A 22,614-nucleotide genomic window follows, 5' to 3' on the forward strand; every position below is an offset into this window, starting at 1 on the left:
GTAGATAGGAAGGAACTGTGGGAGGTTTTGCAGATATATGGGATAGGATGTAAGCTGTTAAGAGTAGTCAATAGTTTTTACAAGAGTAGTAGAGCCTGTGTTAGAATAAGAAATGGAGAGAGTGAGTGATTTGAGGTAAAGGTAGGACTTCACCAGGGAGTGTGTTATATCACCTTGGCTGTTCAATTTATAAATGGATGGGGCGGTGCAAGAAGTAAACACACAGGTAATGGGTCAGCGATTGGAGATGGTTAAAAAAAATGGAGAAAAATGGGAGATAAGCCAGTTGTTGTTTGCTGACAACACTGCACTTGTGGCAGGATCAGAGGGAGGATTAAGGAAGTTAGTGACAGAGTTTGGGAAGAAGCGTGAAAGAAAAGAAGTTGAAGAAAATGTGGGTAAAAGTAAGGTGATGAGATGTACAAGGGGAGAATGTGGCAACAAATTGGAAGTGAGTATTAAGAGAGACTGGAGGAAGTAGATAGTTTTAGATACTTGGGTGTAAATGTGGTGAGAAAGGGAGGAGTGGAGGTAGAATGTAGATTGAGAGAAGCAAGTAAATGCCTTGGGGGATTAAAAAGTGTAATGAGAAATAGACATTTGGGAATGGATGTTAAGAAGAGATTGTATGAAGGAGTGATTGTGCCGACAGCACTGTATGGGGCAGAAACATGGAACATAAGAGAGGAAGAGAGGAGGAATTTGAATGTGTTTGAGATGAGGTGCCTGAGAAGTATGATAGGGGTTACTAGGCTGGATAGAGTGAGAAACGAGGAGGTGAGGAGGAGAACAGGGGTGGAAAGGGAGTTGGGAGATAGGGTTGATGAAAGAGTATTGGGGTGGTTTGGACACATGGAAAGAATGAGTGAAGAAAGATTAGTAAAAGAGGTATGGAAGGCAGAGGTGGAAGGAGTGAACATAAGGGGGTGACCAAGGATGAGATGGCTGGATAGGGTAAAAGGGGCATTGGAAAAGAGGGGAATGCCTGTTGAGGAAGGAAGGGAGAGGACAAGATAGGGGTGAGTGGAGAATGGTTGTGTATGGATGATGGTGTGATGCATGGAGGGGAGTGGATAGGGCATGGGGGGGTCAGGTAATATGTGTGAATGATATTTTGACATAGGTCGAAGGAATTTCTCCCAGTCTTCTCTTTTTCTGGGGGAAAAAGCCTTTGGTATATGTATGTATATATGTATATTTAGATTTGATTTCATGTATTGTTTGAGTTTGGGCTATATCACCTTCTAAGCTATTCCAAGTATTTATGCATCTATTTGGAAAAATTCTTGTCTTTCAGACATGTGATCTTTCTTAATTTGTTTCCATGAGTGGAGGGAAATGGGAGGGGAGCCAGTTGTTGATTGTGGGAGCCAGTTGTTGTTTGTGGACCCTGCACTAGTAGCTAGATCGGAAGAGAGTCTAAGATAGTGGCAGAGTTTAGGACCAGGAGGGTATGTAAGAGGTGAGAGCTAAAAGTAAATGTAGGCACATTGGAAGCAAGTCTTAAAGGAGGGAGGCTGGAGAAAGTGAAGAGTTTTAAGTATTTAGAGTCACATGTACCAGGGACTTGAGGAATGGGGGTGGAAGTAAATTACAGAGAAAAGGAAGCAAGTAAACATCTTGAGGGACTGAAAAGCATCATGAGAAATAAGTATCTGGGGATGAATGCAAAGAGAAGACTGTATGAAGGTGTGATTGTGCCCACAACACTGTATGGGGCAGTGACCTGGATTTTATGGGAGGAAGAAAGGAGTTTAAGAAATGCACTCAGCGGTTATGAAGACAGATAGAGCAAGAAATGAGAAGGTAAATAAAGCTTTGGGGTGGAAAGGGAGCTGGCAGATAGGGTTGATCAATAAATTTTGGGATGGTTTGGGTTTGACCACATGGAAAGAATGTTTGAAAACTGACAGCAAAAATAGTATGAATATATATACTTACCTCACAAACACTTATATGATGAAAATCTTTGGCCACCTCAGCAGGAAGAGATCCGTCGTCGCCCAGTAGGTGCACTACATTATTTGGGTCATGTTTGGGCCCAAGGACATAGACCTGCAAGTTCAAATGATCAATCAATCAATCTGTTACTGTGAATCTCTCTTGTGGGAGACCTCTGACCTGAGAAAGTGGCTAAGACCTTCTCCTATGCCTATAGGTCAGTCAATAAAAAGATTTTGAATTGTCTGGCATGAGAAGTAAAGTTTGCTTTTATTTGGCCATCCCCTTATCAGGGGGTAAAGACCTTTTGGTTTGGACTGTGTGCAGAGCAATGTTCTATATCTTCTGAGTGAATCTTACATCATTACATCATATAAACTTATTATTTTTTCTGTTATGAACATATGTGTTCTAAAAGATGAATAAACATTGACTCAAATAGCTGTCTATTACCTTCTGTCCTTTCTTAAGTGTCCCGCTGAAGACTCGAGCAAAAGCTACAAAAACATCATCTTCCTGAGGTGGTGGTTCTTCCACCGTTTCTTCATTATCACCGCTGACAGGCACCTGCTCACCAAGTGTCACTCCATCTGCATCTGTTTCAAACAAGAAATAAAGGCAACTGCTCAAGTAATTCCACTCTATCTGCATTTCTTTTATGTAAGAAATAAGGCAATTGCTGAACAAGTGTCATTACATCTGGATCTGTTTAGAACAAGAAATCTGACAACTCAAAAAGTATCACTTAATCCACATCTGTTTTGAATACTAATTACAACTGTTCAAAAGTGTTACAATCTACATGTGTATTTGAATTATCAATACACCAAAGTCTCTTAATCCAACACTCACCAACTGCCACTTGTGCAGATGTTTGGGCCCAGAACATAAACCCACTTTGGGAATTGGTGGAGTTTTATGTTCTGGGCCAATTCTTGAAGTGGGTTTATGTCCTGGGCCTAAACATTCACACAAGTGGTGGCTGATGAGTTTTGGATTAAGAAGGCCTTTTCCCTACAAAAAAGGGAGTTACTACACACATCCAGTGCACTAGTGGCATAACTTGAAGCATGCTGGTCTCACATCCACTTAGTTGTGGGTTTTAATTCCATACTCCTCTCCGATTCCTGGCAATGACTGTTCCTTGCCCCAACAGTCCAAGTTCACAGGTCAAAGGTGATATCTTTGGCCACAGCTATGCACCTCCTGCCATAGGCTGCTTACCAGCACCTGCACACACCCACATCACAAACAATTGTAGCCCATTCCGTCCCTCCTCCAACCTCAGAACCTCAGGGATAAAGAGTCACCCTTTCCTCCACCACAATGCTTGTGTGAAAAGGTGAGAGAAATACAATCTTGGTCCTGGTCCAGTGACCAAGTTTCAGACCTTTGGGTTCACACCTCCAGATGGAGGTAAGGGTGTTAATAGGTTTTGAAGACAAGCAGCAGGAAGATGATTCTATCTGATGTCTATCATGTAGGACCATCACATACAGGTATCTGTCATTAGTCCTACTTAATTCACATTTTCATACGACAGTCATAATTTTTGGTGGTACAAAGAAATAACCACACTCAACTTCCACAACTGAAATCTTTACACGTAAAATGATGATACATTAGGGCTCATTTACACAGTGACCCTCCCTCCTCACTTGAGGAGATGAGGAGGGAGGGTCACTATGTAAATGAAGCGGCCCTGCTGTGAATGTAATGTGTTTTGCTTCATTGCTTCTGACCTGTGAGAAAGCTTTAGCAAAAGGTAAGGATGTTTCTTGGGCCTTTATGAATCTGGAAAAGGCTTATGACAGGGTAGACAGGAAACCACTGTGGGAGGTTTTGCAGATATATGGGAGAGGGGGTTTGTAGGGAGTGATTACTTGTGAATGATATTTTGACGCAGCCCAAACAGATTGCTCCCCGTCTTCTCTTTTTCAGCATAAGAGGATGGAGAGAGGGGGTCACTGATTAAGTGAAGCAGCCTTGCTAAGGATGTACTGTGTCTTGCTGCATTGCTTTTGATCAGGGCGGTGGGTGGGGTACAGAGATGACCCATCATCCATGAGGAGCTAAGATGAGAGAGAGGAAAGGGTGGTGAATGGAAGTGGAATGGGTGGGAGTGGGTGCATGACTTTTGACTTGGGTACCTCCCTTATAAGGGGGAAAAAAAACTTTGGTATATAAATGTATAGCTCCCAACCAGGCCAGTGGGCAGGACATAGGGATGACCCTTCATCCATGAGGAGCTAAGATAAGAGGGAAACACTGGGTGGGAGTGGGTAGCCTTGGCTGGCTACCCCATTCAAAAAGGGGAAGAGGCTTTTCATATATATATACATAATGTGGGACCAGTGTCCAACTAAATGTTATACAATTTCTTTATTCAAATGAACTTTACCTTTATTCTCCAATGCTTGTGCTCGCCTTCTTATTTCATTTCTCTTTGCCGCCACTTCCTCGTCAGTCAGCAGGCCACCCCTCACTCCACCACTTCGACTGGTAACAATTCTGTCCTCTGGTAAATTCTTCCTTGGTACACAAACCATCTGAAAAAGCAAGAACAATTAAATTATTTCTCAAGATATATTTATCCATCTACATACAAAACCTCTTTCCCCTTATAAGGGAGGTAATCAACCACGGCATGTACCCATCTGTCAGGTTTCATATATACATACATACATACATATACATACATACATATACCAAGGTTTTTTCCCCCTTTCAAGGGAGGTAGCCAAAAAGGGAAAGGCATAAAAACACTCCCACCCATTTCATACATATACATACATACATACATACATACATACATATACATACATATACCACGGCTTTTTCCCCCTTACAAGGGGGGTAGCCAAAAAGAAAAAGCCATAAAATCATTCCCACCCATTCCATCCCTGAATACACTCCACACCCCTCCACCCTCCCTCTTATCTTAGCACCTCCTGAATGACGGGTCATCCCTGCACCTTGTCCACTGCCCTGGGTCAGAAGCAGTGTCGCAAGACACAGCACGTCCACAGCAAGGCCGCTTCATTAAATCGGCGACCCCCCCTCTCCGTCCCCCCATTGCATAAAATGAGAGGACGGGGAGAAATCCCTTCGGGCTGCGTCAAATTTTGCTCACACATACTACCTCACCCCCCATCCACCCGCCCATTCCACCTCATGCTATCACAACATCATCCATATACAACCATTCTCCATTAACCCCTGTCTTCTGTCCTCTCCCGTCCTTCCTCAACAGACATTCCCCTCTTCCCCAAAGCCCCCTTCACCCCATCCATCCACCTCATCCTAGGACGTCCCCTCATGTTCACTCCCTCCACATCTGCCTTCCACACCTCTTTTACTAGTCTTTCTTCACTCATTCTTTCCATGTGTCCAAACCATCCTAATATTCTTTCATCAACCCTATCTCCCAGCTCCTTATCCACCCCTGTTCTCCTCCTCACCTCCTCATTTCTCACTCTATCTAGCCTAGTAACCCCCATCATACTTCTCAGACACCTCATCTCAAACACATTCCAACTCCTTCTCTCTTCTTCTCTTATGTTCCATGTTTCTGCCCCATACAGTGCTGTTGGCACAATCACTCCTTCATACAGTCTCCTCTTAGCATCCATTCCCAAATGTCTATTCCTCATTACACTCTTTAATCCACCAAGGCATTTACTCGCTTCTCTAAATCTACATTCTACCTCCACTTTCACTCCACCTTTCCCTGCCACATTTGCACCCAAGTATCTAAAGCTATCCACTTCCTCCAGTCGCTCTCCCTTAATGCTCACTTCCAGTCTACTGCCACTTTCACCCCTTGTACATCTCAACACCTTACTTTTACCCACATTTATCTTTAGCTTTCTTCTATCACATACTCTCCCAAACTCTGCCACCAGCTTCCTCAATCCCTCCTCCGATCCTGCCACAAGCGCAGTGTCGTCCGCAAACAACAGCTGGCTCACCTCCCACTTTTCTCCATTTTCTTTAACCATCTCCAATCCCTTGCCCACTACCCTTGCATTTACCTCTCGCACCACCCCATCCATGTATAAGTTGAACAGCCAGGGCAACATAACGCATCCTTGACGAAGCCCCACCTTTACCACGAACCACTCACTCTCTCCATTCCCAATCCTGACACAAGCTCTACTATTCTCATAAAAACTCTTGACAGCTCCCAGAAGCTTTCCTCCTATCCCGTATATCTGCATAACCTCCCACATTGCCTTCCTGTCTACCCTATCATAAGCCTTTTCCAGATCCATAAAAGCCCAAAAATCATTCTTCCCCTCTCCTATAGCTTTCTCACATATCTGTCTTACCACAAAGATCTGATCTACACAACCTCTACCTGTCCTAAATCCACACTGTTCCTCACCAATTACTCCTTCTGTTCCTCTCCTAATCCTCTCAACCAAGATCCTCCCATAAGCCTTCCCAACTACACTCAACAAGCTAATCCCTATGAAACTACTACATTCACACTTGTCCCCTTTTCCCTTGTAAAGAGGAACTATACAGGCACTCCTCCAGTCCTCCGGCACTCTACCCTCTCTCCAACAAACATTAAATAACCTCACCAACCAGTCCACCATCACTGTACCTCCCTTTTTCAGACATTCCGCATGGCATCCAGGTTTCAATCTTTATATATATTTTTCTCACCATTCCCATCCTGCTCATCCCATATATCTTTTCATATTTTATGACTTCCTCCTTGAAACATACCCATTCTTCCTTTATCCCTCATACCATCCACAACAGGAGGAAAATTTGTATGAAGTTTCTAGAATCAAGCTATCAAAATGTAATACCAATATGTTTAATCTACGAACTGGTAATTATGAGAAATGACATTCAACCAACCTTTGAGACATATACAATGAGAGGGGCATTTTCATCTGAAGCACACTTCACAAAAGCTTCCTTAAGAAGTTGTGTTTGAGATGGAAGAGAGTCAAAACGCTGTGTAGCACTACACATGAGCTTCATAGCCCGTTCTTCACTTATGTCACCTGCACTTGGCAAGTGGTAGATCACACATTCTGAGGAAAGCCAAAATAGTATAAAATTAAACAAATATTAATACAGATACTATAGAGGAGAATAAACCATTGCAAAGTCACATCTGAGAAATCTCTCTGTTCACTGTTGGAGATATCTATGACTTTTTTTTTCAAGGATGCAGAAAGGAGGAGACTAAGTATGTTCGAGATATCTGGTGTTGAGAAGTATGGTGGTGTTTACAACAAGGATGGATAGAGTGATATATTGTGAAGGTGAGGGGCAGAGAGCTGGGGTGAAAAGATAGCTGGCATATAGGGTTGATCAAAGAATTATTATCATCATAAATACTTTGTATACACTAGGGAGTATGTTGCTTTACTCACATGCCAGTGCCAGTCCCCATGATAAGCTTGATAAACTTTTCCCAGCCATGAATTCTGTGATCAAAGAATACTGGGATGGTTTGGGCATATGGAAATAATGAGTAAAAAAAAACTAACAAAGATTGTGAAAGATCAAGAATGTAGTGGACGGATGGGGTGAAAAGGGGCACCAGCAAGCAAGGACGGGACAGGGCAAAAGACAGGTGCGACTATATTAAGTATGAATGGACAAGGAAATTATATAACCCAAAGGAATTTCTTCTCGCCTGCTCTGTAATTTTTTGAGTGGATATGGGGGCATGTAAGGTATTGGTGGGAGTATACCAGTTATAGCCGTCAGGCCCTGCTGTGGAGGTGCTGTGTCTTGCTGCATTACCTCTTGACTCCAGCACTGGGTGGGGGAAAAGGATGACCCTTTATCCATGCAGAGCCGAGATGGGAGTAACAATGCATGGATTTTTGGGTAAGTGGTGTGTAATGGGTGGTGAATTGGTATGTTTTTTGACTTAGCCACCCCCTTATATGGGGGAAGGGACTTTATGTATGTAAGTTTGACACAGCACGAAGGGATTTCTCCCAGTCTTCTCTTTTTCTGCACGAGGGGATGGAGAGGGGGGTCATCAATTAAATGAGGCGGCTTTGCTGTGGATGTGCTGTGTCTTCCTACATTGCTTCTGACCCGGGGCAGTGGGCAAGATGCAGGGATGACCTGTTATCCAGGAGCCAAGAAAAGATGGAGGGAAGGGGGGTGAGTGGGAGTGGAGTATGTGGGGATGAAATGAGTGGGAGTGGATTTATGTCTTTGGCTTTGGCTACCTCCCTTGTAAAGGGGAAAAAGCCATTGGTATATGTGTGTAAGTATGTATGTGAAGAATGATTAGCAAAAGTGGTGTGGAAGGCAGAGGTGGATGGAGTGAACTTGAGGGAACAACAGAGGATGAGATGGATGGATAGGTTGAAAGGGGCTTTGAGCGAGAGGGGAATGCCTGATGAACAAGGAAGGGAGAAGGCAGGGTATAGGGGCAAGAGGAGAATGGCTGTATATAGATGATACTTTGATCCAGCCTGAAGTGATTTCTCCCTGTCTTCTCTATTTTCCACATGAGAGGATGAGGAGGGGGGCTACCATAAGTGAAGCCGCTCTGCTGTGGATGTGCTGTGCCTTGCTACATTGCTTCCAACCCATGATGAGCTAAGATATGAGGGAAACAAGGGTGGTGTATGGGTAGGAGTGGGTGTGTGCCTTTGATTTGGCTAACTCCCTTATATAGGGGAAGAAGCTATTGGTATATAGATAATTTTCATATATGTGTTGATATAATAACTGAACAAACCTAAGACAGCTGGAGCTAGGGGAAGCCACTTTGAAATGATGTGATTCAGTCGAGCCCTTGTATCCGGGGTCTTCATGATGCTCATTGGTACCTTGATCCCTAAGGATTCTGCAACTCTTTCGGTCTCAACTTTGTCCTGGAAAAATAAAAATACAAAAATAATAATTGTTGCTTCAAGTTTCGCTAAGTGGTGAGCCCTCATTCCTACAGGAGGTGGCAATGGTCCTTGGTCCCTGGGAAGAAAATTTGAACTGTTGTCTGTGTTGTATTAGTGTAGGACTGTTTCTAACCGAGAGTAGCGAGAAGAGAAGAGCAGTTGCCAGTCTGTCAGCCCTCCATGTGTAAAAGGTGCAAGAAATACAGTTGAACCTGACAGAGATCCTGAGCTCAGTCCAGAGACCAAGTGTCAGCTCCTCAGGGTGGCACTTCCTGATGAAGGTGAGGGGGTTGTCGGGTTTTGGGAATGGGCAGCTTTGCTGTCCATCTTGTGGGATCACCACATGCAGGTACCCATCATTGATCCCTCCAGGAAAAAAGTAGATTAAGCTCACTTTTTCATTTTCCTATCTACTTTATTCCCCACACACAATTATTATGTGCTTACCAAAGGTCTTTTCCCTCTTATAAGGGAGTAGCCAAGTCAAATCACACACACCTTCTACATACACATTAGAACCTATCTAATGGCCCTCTCACCTTAACACCTTATGGGTATGGATGAAGGGTCATCCCTGTCTCCTGCCACACTATTCATGTCAAAGGCAATGCAACAAGACAACTACTTCCACAATAGGATCCAACAGCCAGAGTTAGCTTGCCTTGACTCCTTCATTAATGGCAACCCTCCTCCTCCTCCTCCTCCTCATCATCATCATAACCATCATCATCATCCACTAAAAGGTTTTACAGAGCAAACAAGAATATCCCTTTGGACTATATCATCCTTTCATCTATTCACAATCTTCCTCTACTCACTCCCATCTTTTGAACTCTCTCAACCCTGCTTGACAGACATTCTTCTTGTATTCAGTGACCCCTTTAACCCATTCATCCACCTCATTCTTGTTCTTCCTCTAAAGGTCCCTCTCTCCACATCCATGTTCCACTATTTCTGTTTCTTGTCTTTCCTCAATCATTCTTCCCACAAGCCCAAACCACCCTCCTATTCTTTGTTCTAATCCATCTGACAGTTCTCTTTCTATTCCCATTCTCTGCCTCACTTCCAAACTTTTCAATCTCTCCATCTGTCATGAAAACAGTACCAACACAGAATTGGCCCAACCACAGATTCAAACTACCCCAGATGCAACCACCACACAGACACAGAACACCTAATTCTATAATCCCCCATGTTAACAATCCCTATACAACAACACAATATCTCTTCTCTAAGTGAATTATGGTCCCACCTGGAGGCTGCAGGTCTTCTGCAGGAGACCAGGGGCAATGGATTGATTGATCAATCTCTCCATTCTTGTAACACCTAAGATATTTCTTTAACATTCTATCTCAGCTATCTCACTCTTCTTTCCTGCCTCCCTTAGATTCCAAGTCTTGGCTTCATTGAGTACCATGGGTACTATCACTCCTTACAACCTGTTCCTGGCAGTCATCCCCAAATACCTGTGTCTCATAACAATTTCCTTTCTACCTTAACATTTACTTCCATCCTTTATTCTATAATTCACCTCCACTCCATTCACAGTTATATGCGACTCCAAATACTTAAAAATCCCCACTTCCTCCAGCCTCACCCTTCAAGCTCACATCAAACCTGCCACCATCATCACACCTTGTACTCATCACTTTATTTTTGCCCAAATTTACTACCCTCCTTTTACACACTCTCAAACTCTGTCACCAACTGCTTCAGTCTCTCCTTGGAATCAACCAAAAGGACGTCCTCAAACAACAACTGGCTCAATTCCTATGTCCTTCCACTCCAACCCACTAAACCTAAGCCCAAACCTCTGTCTCACTGTTACATTTACCTCTTGTCTTCTACAACTATGGAGAGGGAGGGTGTCGCTGATTAAGTGAAGAAACCTTTCTGTGGATGTGCTGTATCTTGCTGCACTGCTTCTGACCCAGGCAGTGGGTCATCTTCAAGGAGCTAAAATAGGAGGGAAACAAGGGTGGTGGATGGAAGTGGAATGGGTGGAAGTGGATGCATGCCTTTGACTTGGATACCTCCCTTATGTGGAGGAAGAAGTTCTTGGTATATAGACAGATTGATACATTTACTACCCTATCAGGGATCAATGACAGGTACCTGCTTGTGATGGTCCTGCAAAATGGACAGCAAAGTTGCATATTTCCAAACCCCATCCACCTCAACCCATCAGGAGGTGCAGACCTGAGGAGTTGACAGTCTCCTGACTGGACTCAAGATCTCTATCACTTTCAATTGTATTTCTTACACCTTTTCATACATGGAGAGCTGACAAGTGGTGATTGCTCCTCTCCCTCAACTGCTTTCACCAAGTGACAGATAAATAGTCCCAAACACATACAACACAGAAGCAATTCTGACATTTCTTCAAAGAGAGATCTGTGGGAAGTTCCAAGGACCAGTACCAGCCACCATCCAGCCTTTCTAAGCTACCAGAAGAGGCTGGATGACCACATCCCATAATATACAACATATTATAAAAGACTCCACTGTACACAATCACACATGCCAACAACACAATATACAATCTATAAGGGATTTGTGAGAAAACCCTGTTCCAGCTATGTTGTTTCTCAGGGAGGTGGGACTCCTCGGCCAGTCAGTCTAGGGAATGACAACAACAACAACTGTGGGGCTGCAGGTTTTCTGCTCAGTGATAACTTTATGGATAAGAATGACAGATGGTAAAGGACATAAACTGCCTAGTGCAGACCTTATGATCTTTTGCAGTCCCCTCAATTCTTATGTTCTTAAGTTCAATTATCATTAATACTACCCCATTCATAAAAACATTAATCAAACATGGCAATATAACTCAACCTTGACAGTGTCCCACAATCACCAGAATATTCATGCCAAAGTATAAAAAGCTGTAAGAGAATGACTAATTAAAGAAATGAAATATTGCAATAAAAAATTAAGTAAATCATTAGTGTAGACTAATTCAAACATTACTAACCTTCCTAATCATGATGGTTTCATACAATTTGTAAATGTTGTCCAGAATAAGTGTCACGAACAACGGATTTTTCCGCTTGTCTCTTGCCCCTTTCACAATGCGTTTACTGCCTCCCTTGTTTGTGATGTAGAAATCCCCAAACATGGTCTTGTTCAGCACAACCTTGTTCATGCCCAACTTGGATCCAAACTGACTTGCAAAATGTCTTATTCTGAAAAAAATATGTATGCATAAATAAATACAATATTATAAATAAATAAAAATAAAATAAAACAAATAAATAAATACATACATACATACATATACCAAGGCTTTTTCCCCCTTCCAAGGGAGGTAGCCAAAAAGGGAAAGGCATAAAAACACTCCCACCCATTTCATCCCTAAATACACTCCACATCCCTCCCACCCTCCCTCTCATCTGAGCACCTCCTGGATGACGGGTCATCCCTGCACCCTGCCCACCGCCCTGGGTCAGAAGCAAATAAAAAATGTATAATTTGATGACCCATTTCTGATGGGATGCTCACTTGCAGTACTAAGAGAGCATATTATATATTCTCTGATTCAGAAAGTCCTCCATACAGAAGCAGTCCTATCCCTCTCTCAGAGGAGTTTGTGAAGTTATAATGAAAAACAATTCCTTTAAATGTGTACTAGCCAGGGGCCACGGATGACCCTTTATCCATGACGAACTAAGAACAGAGGGTGGATGGGAGTGGAATAGGTGGGAATGAAATGGGTGGAAATGGGTGCATGCCTTTGACTTAGCTACCCCCCTTAAAAGGGGGGAAAGCCCTTGGTGCATTAATAGATTATCCATGAAAATGAGGCAAATTACAGAGTGAGGGAAATAAGTAAACATCTTGGGGAATGAAAAATGTCACCAGAAACGGGTATCTGGGGATGGATGCAAAGAGAAGACTATAAAGTGGGGAAGGGTTTGTGTGTATGACACTGTGTGGGGCAGAGACCTGATTTAAAGTGAGGCAGGAAGGAGAAATTTAAATTTATTTTGATGAAGTGTTTGGGAAGTATGGTGGGGGGTCATAAGAATGGATAGTGGAAAATTATGTGAGAAGGAGAGTGGGGGTGGAAAGGGAGCTGAAACATAGGACTGATGAAAGAATACTGGGATGGTTTGGACACATGGAAAGAATGAGAAAAGACCACCAAAAAGATTGTAGAAGGTATAGTTAGATAGAGTGAACATGAGGGGACCATTGAGAATAGGATGGATGGATGAATGGGGTGAAAGAGGCCTTGGGTAAAAGAGGAATGCCTGTTGAGGAGGAAAGGAAGAGGGCAAGAGATAGGTGTGAGTGGAGAATGGTTGTGGATGGATTAAATTAATGTGGCAAGACAGAATTTCTTCTTGTCTTCTCTATTTTTGCATGTGAGGGGATGAAGCGGGAAAGTCATCATGTAAACGAAGTGGTGGGACCCTACTATGGATGTGCTGTGTCTTGCTGCATTGCTTCTGACCCAGGGCAGTAGGTGAGATAATGGAACAACCTGTCATCCAGGAGGAGCCAAGAAAAGAGGGAGGGAGGGAGGGGTGGTGAATGGGAGTCGAGTATGTGGGGATATAATAAAGAACCCATGTGTCCACATGCCTCCATCCCCAACCCTACCCAACACATACACATTAACAAATAGAATTTAAAAAACACAGGTCAAATGTTACCCCTAATTAATTTTTCTAACATGTTCCACTACCACAAATGACTTAACACACATGACTGATGATAAATGACTGATTCAGTTTTATGTTATTAAATCCATCATTTAAGTCACGGACATAACCTTACTATCAAAACATAACACTTACCCAAATCCCCAACCATCATAGGCACTGGCAAATATAACATTTCCTCTTTCTGGTGTAAAGTACAAGTTAGAATCATCAATATCTTCAATTCCCCAATCAGCAAATATGTCACTTTTCTCTTTTTCATCATTTGCTTCTCGCTCTGATTCTCTTCTTTCCCGATCGACTCTCTTCAGCCTCTCCACCTCCTCCCACGTACGTCCAAGGACTTCAGTGTTGTACAACTCTGCCATGTATGCATTAACCTAGATAAGGAAATAAAGAAAATAATTACATTGTGGTGGTCCTGCAAGACTGCACATTTCCAAAACCCATCAACCCCCTCACCTCCATCAGGAGATGCAGCCCTGAGGGGCTGACATTAAGTTTCCAGACTTGGCCCAAGATATATCTCTATCAACTTCAACTGTATTTCTTACACTTTTCTGAACAGGGGGAGCTGACAACCGGCAACTGCTCTCCTCTCCCAAAAATTTTCAGCTGGTAACACAGAAAGAGTCCCACAATGATACTGCACAGTCAGCAGATCAAGTTTCTTCCAAGAGAATAGCACATTAATGTCACAAACTCTCCCTCTCAAAAGAGGCAAAGATGACGCCTCCTTACAAAGGACTTTCTGAAGCAGGGAATTTAATGTAGTATCACTTTACTATGACCTTACTTGCTAGGCAGAATTTGAATTGCCTTCACTCCCAACCTCCACCACAAGTACCTACATACATACAGGGATCAGTACCACCTGCATAAAAGCTGGTGACGGGTATGCTGTGGCCATCTGGCCCCCAATTCTTGGGGTTAGGGGTGGTCCTACAATGCAGACGTTGCCACACTGTAGAAAGTGGTCGGAGCCCTCTGATCCAAACATCTTCCAATCATCATCACCACCACCATAACATGATACACCCCAGTTGACAGCGGTGGTGCCAGGAATTTTTAGTTGGGGAGGTTAAGGGGGGGCTGAGCAAATTTTTGGGGGCTAATAGTAATATGATAATACACATATATCATCCTCATTTCAGAAGGGGAGGGGGTTAATGGTTGGGCTAGCACTGATGGCTGACAAATCTTTAGCCCTGGCAATTAAAAATTCCACTTAATAAAATTATTTCAATGAGTGTTTTAAATTTTCAATTTGCTCATTTCAGTTGGGGGGGGCTAATGGGGGGGCTGGCCACTTTTTTGGGGGGGGCTAAAGCCCTCCCACGCCCCCCCCTGGCACCGCCACTGCCAGTTGACCACAGACACACATACAGTAATTACAAGAGAACAAACTGGGAAACTTTCACTGAAGTGACAGAACAACAATTTGAGACAAAAAACAGTACACCAATCAGACATGCTGTGCATACCCTCAATACATACATATACATACAACTTTTTTCCCCTTACAAGGGAGGTAGCTAAAAAACAAAGACATAAAATCCACTCCCACTCATTCCATCTTCACATACTCCACTTCCATTCACCCAACTCCCTCCCTCTTATCTCGACTCCTCCGGGATGACAGGTCATCCCTGCATCTCACCCACTGCCCTGGGTTGGAGGCAATGTAGCAAGACACAGAACATCCACAGCAAGGCCACTTCATTTAATTAGCGATCCCCCCCTCTCTCCGTCCACTCATGCAGAAAAAGGAAAGATGAGGAGAGATCCCTTTGGGCCACATCAAAATATCATTCAAACATACTCCCTCCCTCCCTCATCCCCCACCCACTCCCTTTCATGCATCACCCCATCTTCCATACACAACCATTCTCCACTCACCCCATCTTCAGTCTCCTCCCTTCCTTCCTCAACAGACATTCCCCTTCCCCAATGCCCCTTTTACCCTATCCAACATCAATATATCTTTATAAATACAAAAAACACAGCCATAAAACACATCCCCAGAGGTAACAGCAAATCACACAACCCAAACTTTACGCCAGAAATCCAAGGCCTCATCAGATAACGTGACACACTTAACACTATACCCCCACACCTATCCCTCAAAACATAAGACCACATACAAGCACTAAACACTGTGATCAACAACAAAATACATGAACAAAAAACACAAAATTGGCAAACATTTGTCAACACAATTATGAAACAAATACCAAAAAACTGTACAAGACACTCAACAGCATTACACTATCCAACTGTAACACAACACATTCTCACACAGCATTAACCACAACAACAGTCAGCTTACCCTCAAACAGACAAGCAAACAATCATAAATCATTTTGCCATCTCACCTCTCACCCTGACAACCAACACATCATTTGATGTAAGAAAGACTTCCCCACAGACCTGAGTACACAGCCTTCATAGACAACCAGATGAAGCATATAATCCATAACCTCAAGCACTCATCTGCCTGTGGCCCTGGTAAAATAAGTAACATCCATCTAAGACACCTTGGACCACATGGCATACATGCACTCACCTACATTGCAAACTACATCTGTTCACACAACACTATACCCGACGTCTGAAAGCATGGGAAAATCATCACCATCCCTAAACCCAACAAAGGCCCAAGAGTTCCAGCATCACACAACCCAATCACACTACTATGCACCCTCCAAAGTCATAGAAGGCTTCATAATACAACTCGTCACACCACATGCCCCCCTTGCTTAATCACAACATGGTTTTCGACCACTACATTCCACAAACACTCTTCTGATAAACCTCACACAAAGAGATTTCAATGGCATCAATTCAGATAAGTCCCCACATGGAACACTTCTCATAACACTAGACATTAGTAAAGCTTTTGATGCCATCCCCAATCATAATCTCACAAACAAAATATATAATACAAACATGCACATTAATACCAAAAGATGGTTGGCCAATTATATAGCAGGTAAAAATACCTGTGTCATATAATGGCCAATCATCACACACCATAAGCTTTAAGAATGGAGTACCACAGGGCTCATTTCTATCCCCCACACTCTTTAATCTATATATGTACAATATATCCACATCCGACATCTCAGAAATACAAATCTCTTCTTATGCAGATGACATAACAATTACATGCACACACTGTAATGTCGACAAAACTGCAGAAATACTACAACCATACCTTGATACACTCAACACCTGGTTCACTACAAAAAGACTAAATAGCCCTACCAAATCTACAGCCACACTTCTCACCAAATGTACAGTGTAACACAAATACATACCTCATCTCTATCACCAAAAATCTCATAGCACACACACATACACCCAAAATTCTTGACATAACATACAACACATCTATGTCATTCAAACAACACATCACAAACATAAAGACAAAATGCACACCTACACTTAAAGCAGTTAAATCAATTGCAGGAACAACATTCTGACAAAACAAAGAAAATATCACTACAGTATACAAAAAATAAATATGCTCAGTGACAAACTGTGGAAGCCCCATGAGCTTCTGATCTCAGAACATACCACAACACCCTACAGACCATACAAAACAAAGCCCTAAAGACAATTACAGGCTGCACAAATACAACACCTACAGAACATTTACACCATGAAATGAAAGTCCAGGACAAGGATCACCTTGACATGAGAAAAACACAAGAGTTGGAGTAACAACTCGCTGTGCAGCAATACTGAAATTATTTCAACTTTGGGTAGGATTTGAACCCGTACCACCATAGTGGCAGCTGCTGCATTTCTATATACAGACGGTCCTCAACTTACGTTTTAGTTACGTTCCGAACGGCCGAACGTAACGTGAAAATGAACGTAAGTTGTTACTGTACTATACATCCATAAATTCTATTACCGTATCTTATAAAACACCCCTAAATCATTAATTATAAACATAACATTGTTTGAAAAGAATAACATTAATTTCAAATAAATTAAATTCAAGCAACATAAATTGAGATGGTGGAGGAGGAAGAGGCAAGGCAAGGCATGTTCAGTCTGTCGTTTGTGCCATGTAAACAATGGACGCAGCATCATGCGTAAGTATCGTTTGAACTACGGAGAGCGCGCTAAACTAAAAAATTCACTCAAAATTTATTTTTTTTACAATTTTTTTTTACAGTCAGTTCAAACGTAAAATTGAAAAAACATAAAACGAATGAACGTAAGTAGAGGAGCGTCTGTACTAATAAAAGAATTCTTGTTGATATCAATCTAAATCAGACCAAACACCAGAAATCCCTCAAGGGGACACATCCACTCCAGCCCCTGATTGGCTGAGAGAGTGGTGATGTCATGGCAATAGAGACAACTGACTGGCTGAAGACAGCTGCAAGCGAAGCGAGCTCGCCCAGCCCAAAGGGCCGAACCCCCGCATAGTGGGTTCGGGTGCGGCCCTTTGCTCATATGCATATATATATATATTATATATATATATATATATATAAAATACATACATATACCAAGGCTTTTTCCCCCTTACAAGGGAGGTAGCCACAAAGAAAATGGCATAAAACCATTCCCACCCATTCCATCCCTAAATACACTCCACTCCCCTCCACCCTCCCTCTTATCTTAGCACCTCCTAGATGACGGGTCATCCCTGCACCTTGTCCACTGCCCTGGGTCAGAGGCAGTGTCGCAAGACACAACAAGGCCACTTCACTAAATTGGCGGCCCCCCCCCCTCACCGCCCCCCCATGCATATAAAATAATAATAATAATAATAATAAAAAAGAGCATAACTACACAAAAATTAAATGTTTCAACACATTTGTAAGATAACTGTAAATCACACATTCCGATCATCTTTCAACAAAGTTTCTTTTCTCTGAATATCGGATTTACAGTTTATAACCACATGACTTATTACATTATGATGGAATCAAATCCTTCAATCACATTAGACTTACCTGTTCTAAAACACCACTGATAGTGTAGTATGCATCCAAAGGGCTAAGTTGTGTCTCTAGAATAAGTCGGTCAATCTTGTTGAGGACGAGAATCGGCTTAATATTTTCAACCCAAGCTTGTTTTAAAACAACCTGTAATGAGAAGATAAAAATAAAGTTACGAAAAATATGTGTGAAGATTCCTTCAACTCAATAAAGCTGCCTGACAGCAACGAAAGTAAACGCTTTAAAGTCATAAAAAACAATGAATGGGTTTCTTGAAATAGGCTTCAGATAATTTTCAACATTTTGATTAAACAAGGAGCTTTCCTCAACTGAATAAAATTGGCTCACAGCAGCCAGAATAAGTGATGAAAGTCATACAACACTGACATATGATGAGGTGATTGTTAAGCCCTACTGTGGAGATGTTATTCCTGCATTGCTTCCAACCCAAGCAATGGGCAGGAGACATGGATGACTTCCTTCATCCACAAGGAGCTAAGATTTATAAAAGGGACAAGAAATGGGTGCTGGATGGGTGAAGGGCAGGTATTTGCCTTGGCTGAGCCATCCCACTTGTAAAGGGGAAATGCCTTTTGGTGTGTATATAATAAAATGAGAGGATTAATCATCACATGTTCAAGATAGTTAACATTTCTGCTAGAAATTGGGTTCCCCCCACTGAATAAAACTCCCTGGTGGCAGTGAGAACAAATAACTTGTAAAATGCAACATAGGTTAAATCAAGGTAAGTTCACGACAATTTTCAACTTTTGCCAAATGAATGTCTCCTCAAATTGAATAAAATCATCTAGATCCCATTATTAGTCTTGAACAAGTCAGTCCTTACCTTTGTCTGTGCACAAACACCTTCTATGACGTCCACAACAATTATAGTGCCATCACACAATCTGACTGCAGTAGACACTTCTGTGGAAAAGTCGACATGCCCAGGTGAATCGATAAGGTGAATGAGGTGATCTGTTTCATTATAGTTGTGATGTAAGGATACACAAGAACTCTTCATTGTTATTCCTCTCTCAATTTCATCCTTCCGACTGAAAAAATAAATTACAATAAAAAATCAAATAAAAAGTACATACATATATAAACCATTATTTTTTCCCACTTATAACTCTATGCGCAGTGTCTTGCTGCATTGCTTCTGACCCATGGCAGTGGGCAAAATGCAGGGATGACTCATCATCCAGAACCCAAGAAAAGAGGGAGGGAGGGGTGTTGAATGGGAGTGGAGTATGTGGAGATGAAATGGGTGGGAGTGGATTTATGCCTTTGACTTTGGCTACCTCCCTTGTAAGAGGGAAAAAGCCCTTGGTATATGTAAAAACACTCAATCTATTTCTACTCTCCAAACAATTTTTGCTAGTGTTTTCTCATTAATTTTCCATATCCCTAAACCAATCCAGTATTCTTTGATCAACCCTATCTGCCAACGCTCTTTCCACCCATGCTCTCCACCTCACCACCACATTTCTAACTCTATCCATCCTTGTAATTCCCCATACCTCTAAAACACTTCATCTTATACTCATTTAGACTCTACCTAAATTCTACTTTCAACAAATATAAAATATCTGCTTTATTCAGTGCTGAGGGCACATCACTTTATCATACACACTACTTGGATCAAAGGTAATGCAGCAAGACAGCACAGTATCTATCACCCAATTCATATCATTTAGTTCATCCATCCACTAAGTATCCTGGGCAAAATATTCTAACCAAGAGTTCAATACAACTTAGGAAATACATGTTTCTCAAAGTACATTGGATTGCAAGGAGTTACAGAGGCAAGATAATATTTTTTTCAGTTCATAATGAGGTCAAATGGAGATATTGGATGGCAAAAAATAAATTGAACTTACCTGTCCATATACCTGATACGTCCAACCATCCGCTGAGATATTATGCCATTGGAAGCGACAAGTGCATCTGCTAAAGAAGTCTTCCCATGGTCCACATGTGCCATGATGCAAATGTTGCGAATGTTTTCTGGCTTCCCTTGCAGGGAGGTCACCCGATCTGCAGTCATGCCTGCCATTTTTTCTATAATGTCAAGAAGAAAAGGTAAGAAAATAGATTCAAAACAAACAAGCCAACACAATAGCAAATGTACTAAAATAAGAGTGTGTAAAACCTGGTACACACTCATTCCATAACATTGTTTTACATAACCCCACAGAACACTATATGAAAGACACACATTTCTATGCAAATGTCCTAAATCCTATCCAATAACAACAACAATATCAACAACATCATCATCATTGACCCAATGGACTTTAGACTCTACCTATAGTTCACAGAAAAGGAGCAATGCTCTTACTCTCCAATGATCATATCTAGCTTCAAATTCATGTAGAGATCCAACTTAGACTATTAAACTATATCTTATTTTCCAATTATCATATTTACTTTTGAATTCATGTATTATCTGAGCTTGGGCAACATTGCCTTCTAAGCTATTCCAAGTATTTATACATCAGTGTGGAAAGATGTATTTTTTCATTTCCTTTAGACCTTTCGTCTTTCTCAATTTGTTCTTATGACCTTTTAAAACCCTCCCATCCCTAATCAAAAGATATCTTCTATCAATGTAGTCTATCCCATTTGGCAACCTCAATATTGTAATCATGTCACCTCTCTCTTTATCTACCAAGCTGGAAACCAGTTTAGTTGCTGCCCTTTGTATTCTCTCAATCCTGCTTATATCTTTCGCTCTGTGTGGGAACCATACCATTGACACATACTCTAGTAATGGACAGATTAGGGTTTCTATGAGTTTTTTCATCATCTATTCATCTAAATAGTGAAAAGCAACCTTTATGTTCTTCAACAGTTCATATGTCTCTCCCATAATCTTTATGATATATCTTTAAGGTGATAGGTTGTCTTTTATCAACATTTCCAAATCTTTCTCCTCTTTTGCCTTTTACAATGGATTTATTTCCCAAGGAATAGTTTCAAGGTAGTTTTTTGAGTTATTGCATGTTCTGGTATTGAAATTCATCTTCCATTTTTGGCTCTATATAATTATATCATCTAGATCTTTTCCCTTGAGCCAACAGCCCTCCTCATTTTTCACTCTTCTCATGATTTTAGCATCATCTGTATACATGCTGGGATAGTTCGTTGTATCCTCCATCATGTCAGTGACATAGATAATAAAATATTATTGGTGGTAACACTGAACCTTGATGAACTCCACTGGTCACTGTTTTCCATCCTGACATCTTATCCTTTATTTGCACAAATGAAATGATATGAGAGGCCTTTGTTCAACAATGGTTGAATGACTGATTCATATACTGAACAACTTCCTATCCTGACTCAAATTATGTAACTTGATATAATCTATACAGTATTTCTAAATAGAATAATTTTAACCTTAGATTTTTTTTTTTTTTTTTTATGTGGTAGGACAGGGAGGAGTGGAAGTGGAGGTACAATGAAGATTGAGAAAAACGAGTAAATGACTTGCGGGATTAAAAAGTGTAATGAGAAATAGACATTTGGGAATGGATGCCAAGAGGAGATTGTATGAAGGAGTGATTGTGCAGACAGCACTGTATGGGGCAGAAACATAGAACATAAGTGAGGAAGAGAGGAAAAATTTGAATGTGTTTGAGATAAGGTGCCTGAGAAGTATGATAGGGATTACTAGGCTGGAAAGAGTGAGAAACGAGGAGGTGAGGAAGAGAGTGAAGGTGGAAAGGGAGTTGGGAGTAGGTGTTGATGAAAGAGTATTGGGATGATTTGGACACATGGAAAGAATGCGTGAAGAAAGATTAGTAAAAGAGGTATGGAAGGCAGAGGTAGAAGGAGTGAACATGAGGGGGTGACCAAGGATGAGATGGATAGATGGGGTAAAATGAGCATTGGGAAAGAGGGGAATGTCTGTTGAGGGAGAATGGGAAAAGACAGAAGAAAGGGTATATGGAGAATGGTTGTGTATGGATGATGCTGTGATGCATGAAAGGGAGTAGGTGGGGGATGGGGGGGTGAGGGAGTATGTATGAAAAAATCATTTGACACATCCCGAAGGGATTTCTCCCCGTCTTCTCTTTCTGCATGAGGGGAGAGGGGGAGTTACCAATTTAATGAAGCAGCCTTGCTGTGGATGTGCTGTGTCTT

General features: G+C 41.8%; 1 protein-coding gene across 4 annotated transcripts in view; it reads right to left on the minus strand.

The window, feature by feature from the left end:
* Nucleotides 1-22,614, minus strand: part of LOC143041113 (elongation factor-like GTPase 1) — a 40,597-nt gene that overhangs the window by 12,493 nt on the left and 5,490 nt on the right. For all 4 annotated transcript variants that reach the window (XM_076212841.1, XM_076212844.1, XM_076212842.1 and 1 more), the window contains exons 2-11: nucleotides 20,346-20,526; nucleotides 19,310-19,517; nucleotides 18,478-18,609; nucleotides 13,634-13,878; nucleotides 11,806-12,016; nucleotides 8,675-8,810; nucleotides 6,817-6,995; nucleotides 4,343-4,490; nucleotides 2,395-2,537; nucleotides 1,942-2,055 (exon numbers count right to left, since the gene is read on the minus strand). In XM_076212841.1, the coding sequence (XP_076068956.1) occupies nucleotides 1,942-2,055; nucleotides 2,395-2,537; nucleotides 4,343-4,490; nucleotides 6,817-6,995; nucleotides 8,675-8,810; nucleotides 11,806-12,016; nucleotides 13,634-13,878; nucleotides 18,478-18,609; nucleotides 19,310-19,517; nucleotides 20,346-20,526 (1,697 nt within the window). The remainder of the gene's footprint in view (nucleotides 1-1,941; nucleotides 2,056-2,394; nucleotides 2,538-4,342; nucleotides 4,491-6,816; nucleotides 6,996-8,674; nucleotides 8,811-11,805; nucleotides 12,017-13,633; nucleotides 13,879-18,477; nucleotides 18,610-19,309; nucleotides 19,518-20,345; nucleotides 20,527-22,614) is intronic.

Source organism: Oratosquilla oratoria, chromosome 30 (assembly GCF_046742065.1).
Source record: "Oratosquilla oratoria isolate Oo_2021 chromosome 30, ASM4674206v1, whole genome shotgun sequence".
In the NCBI taxonomy this organism is placed as follows: domain Eukaryota; kingdom Metazoa; phylum Arthropoda; class Malacostraca; order Stomatopoda; family Squillidae; genus Oratosquilla; species Oratosquilla oratoria.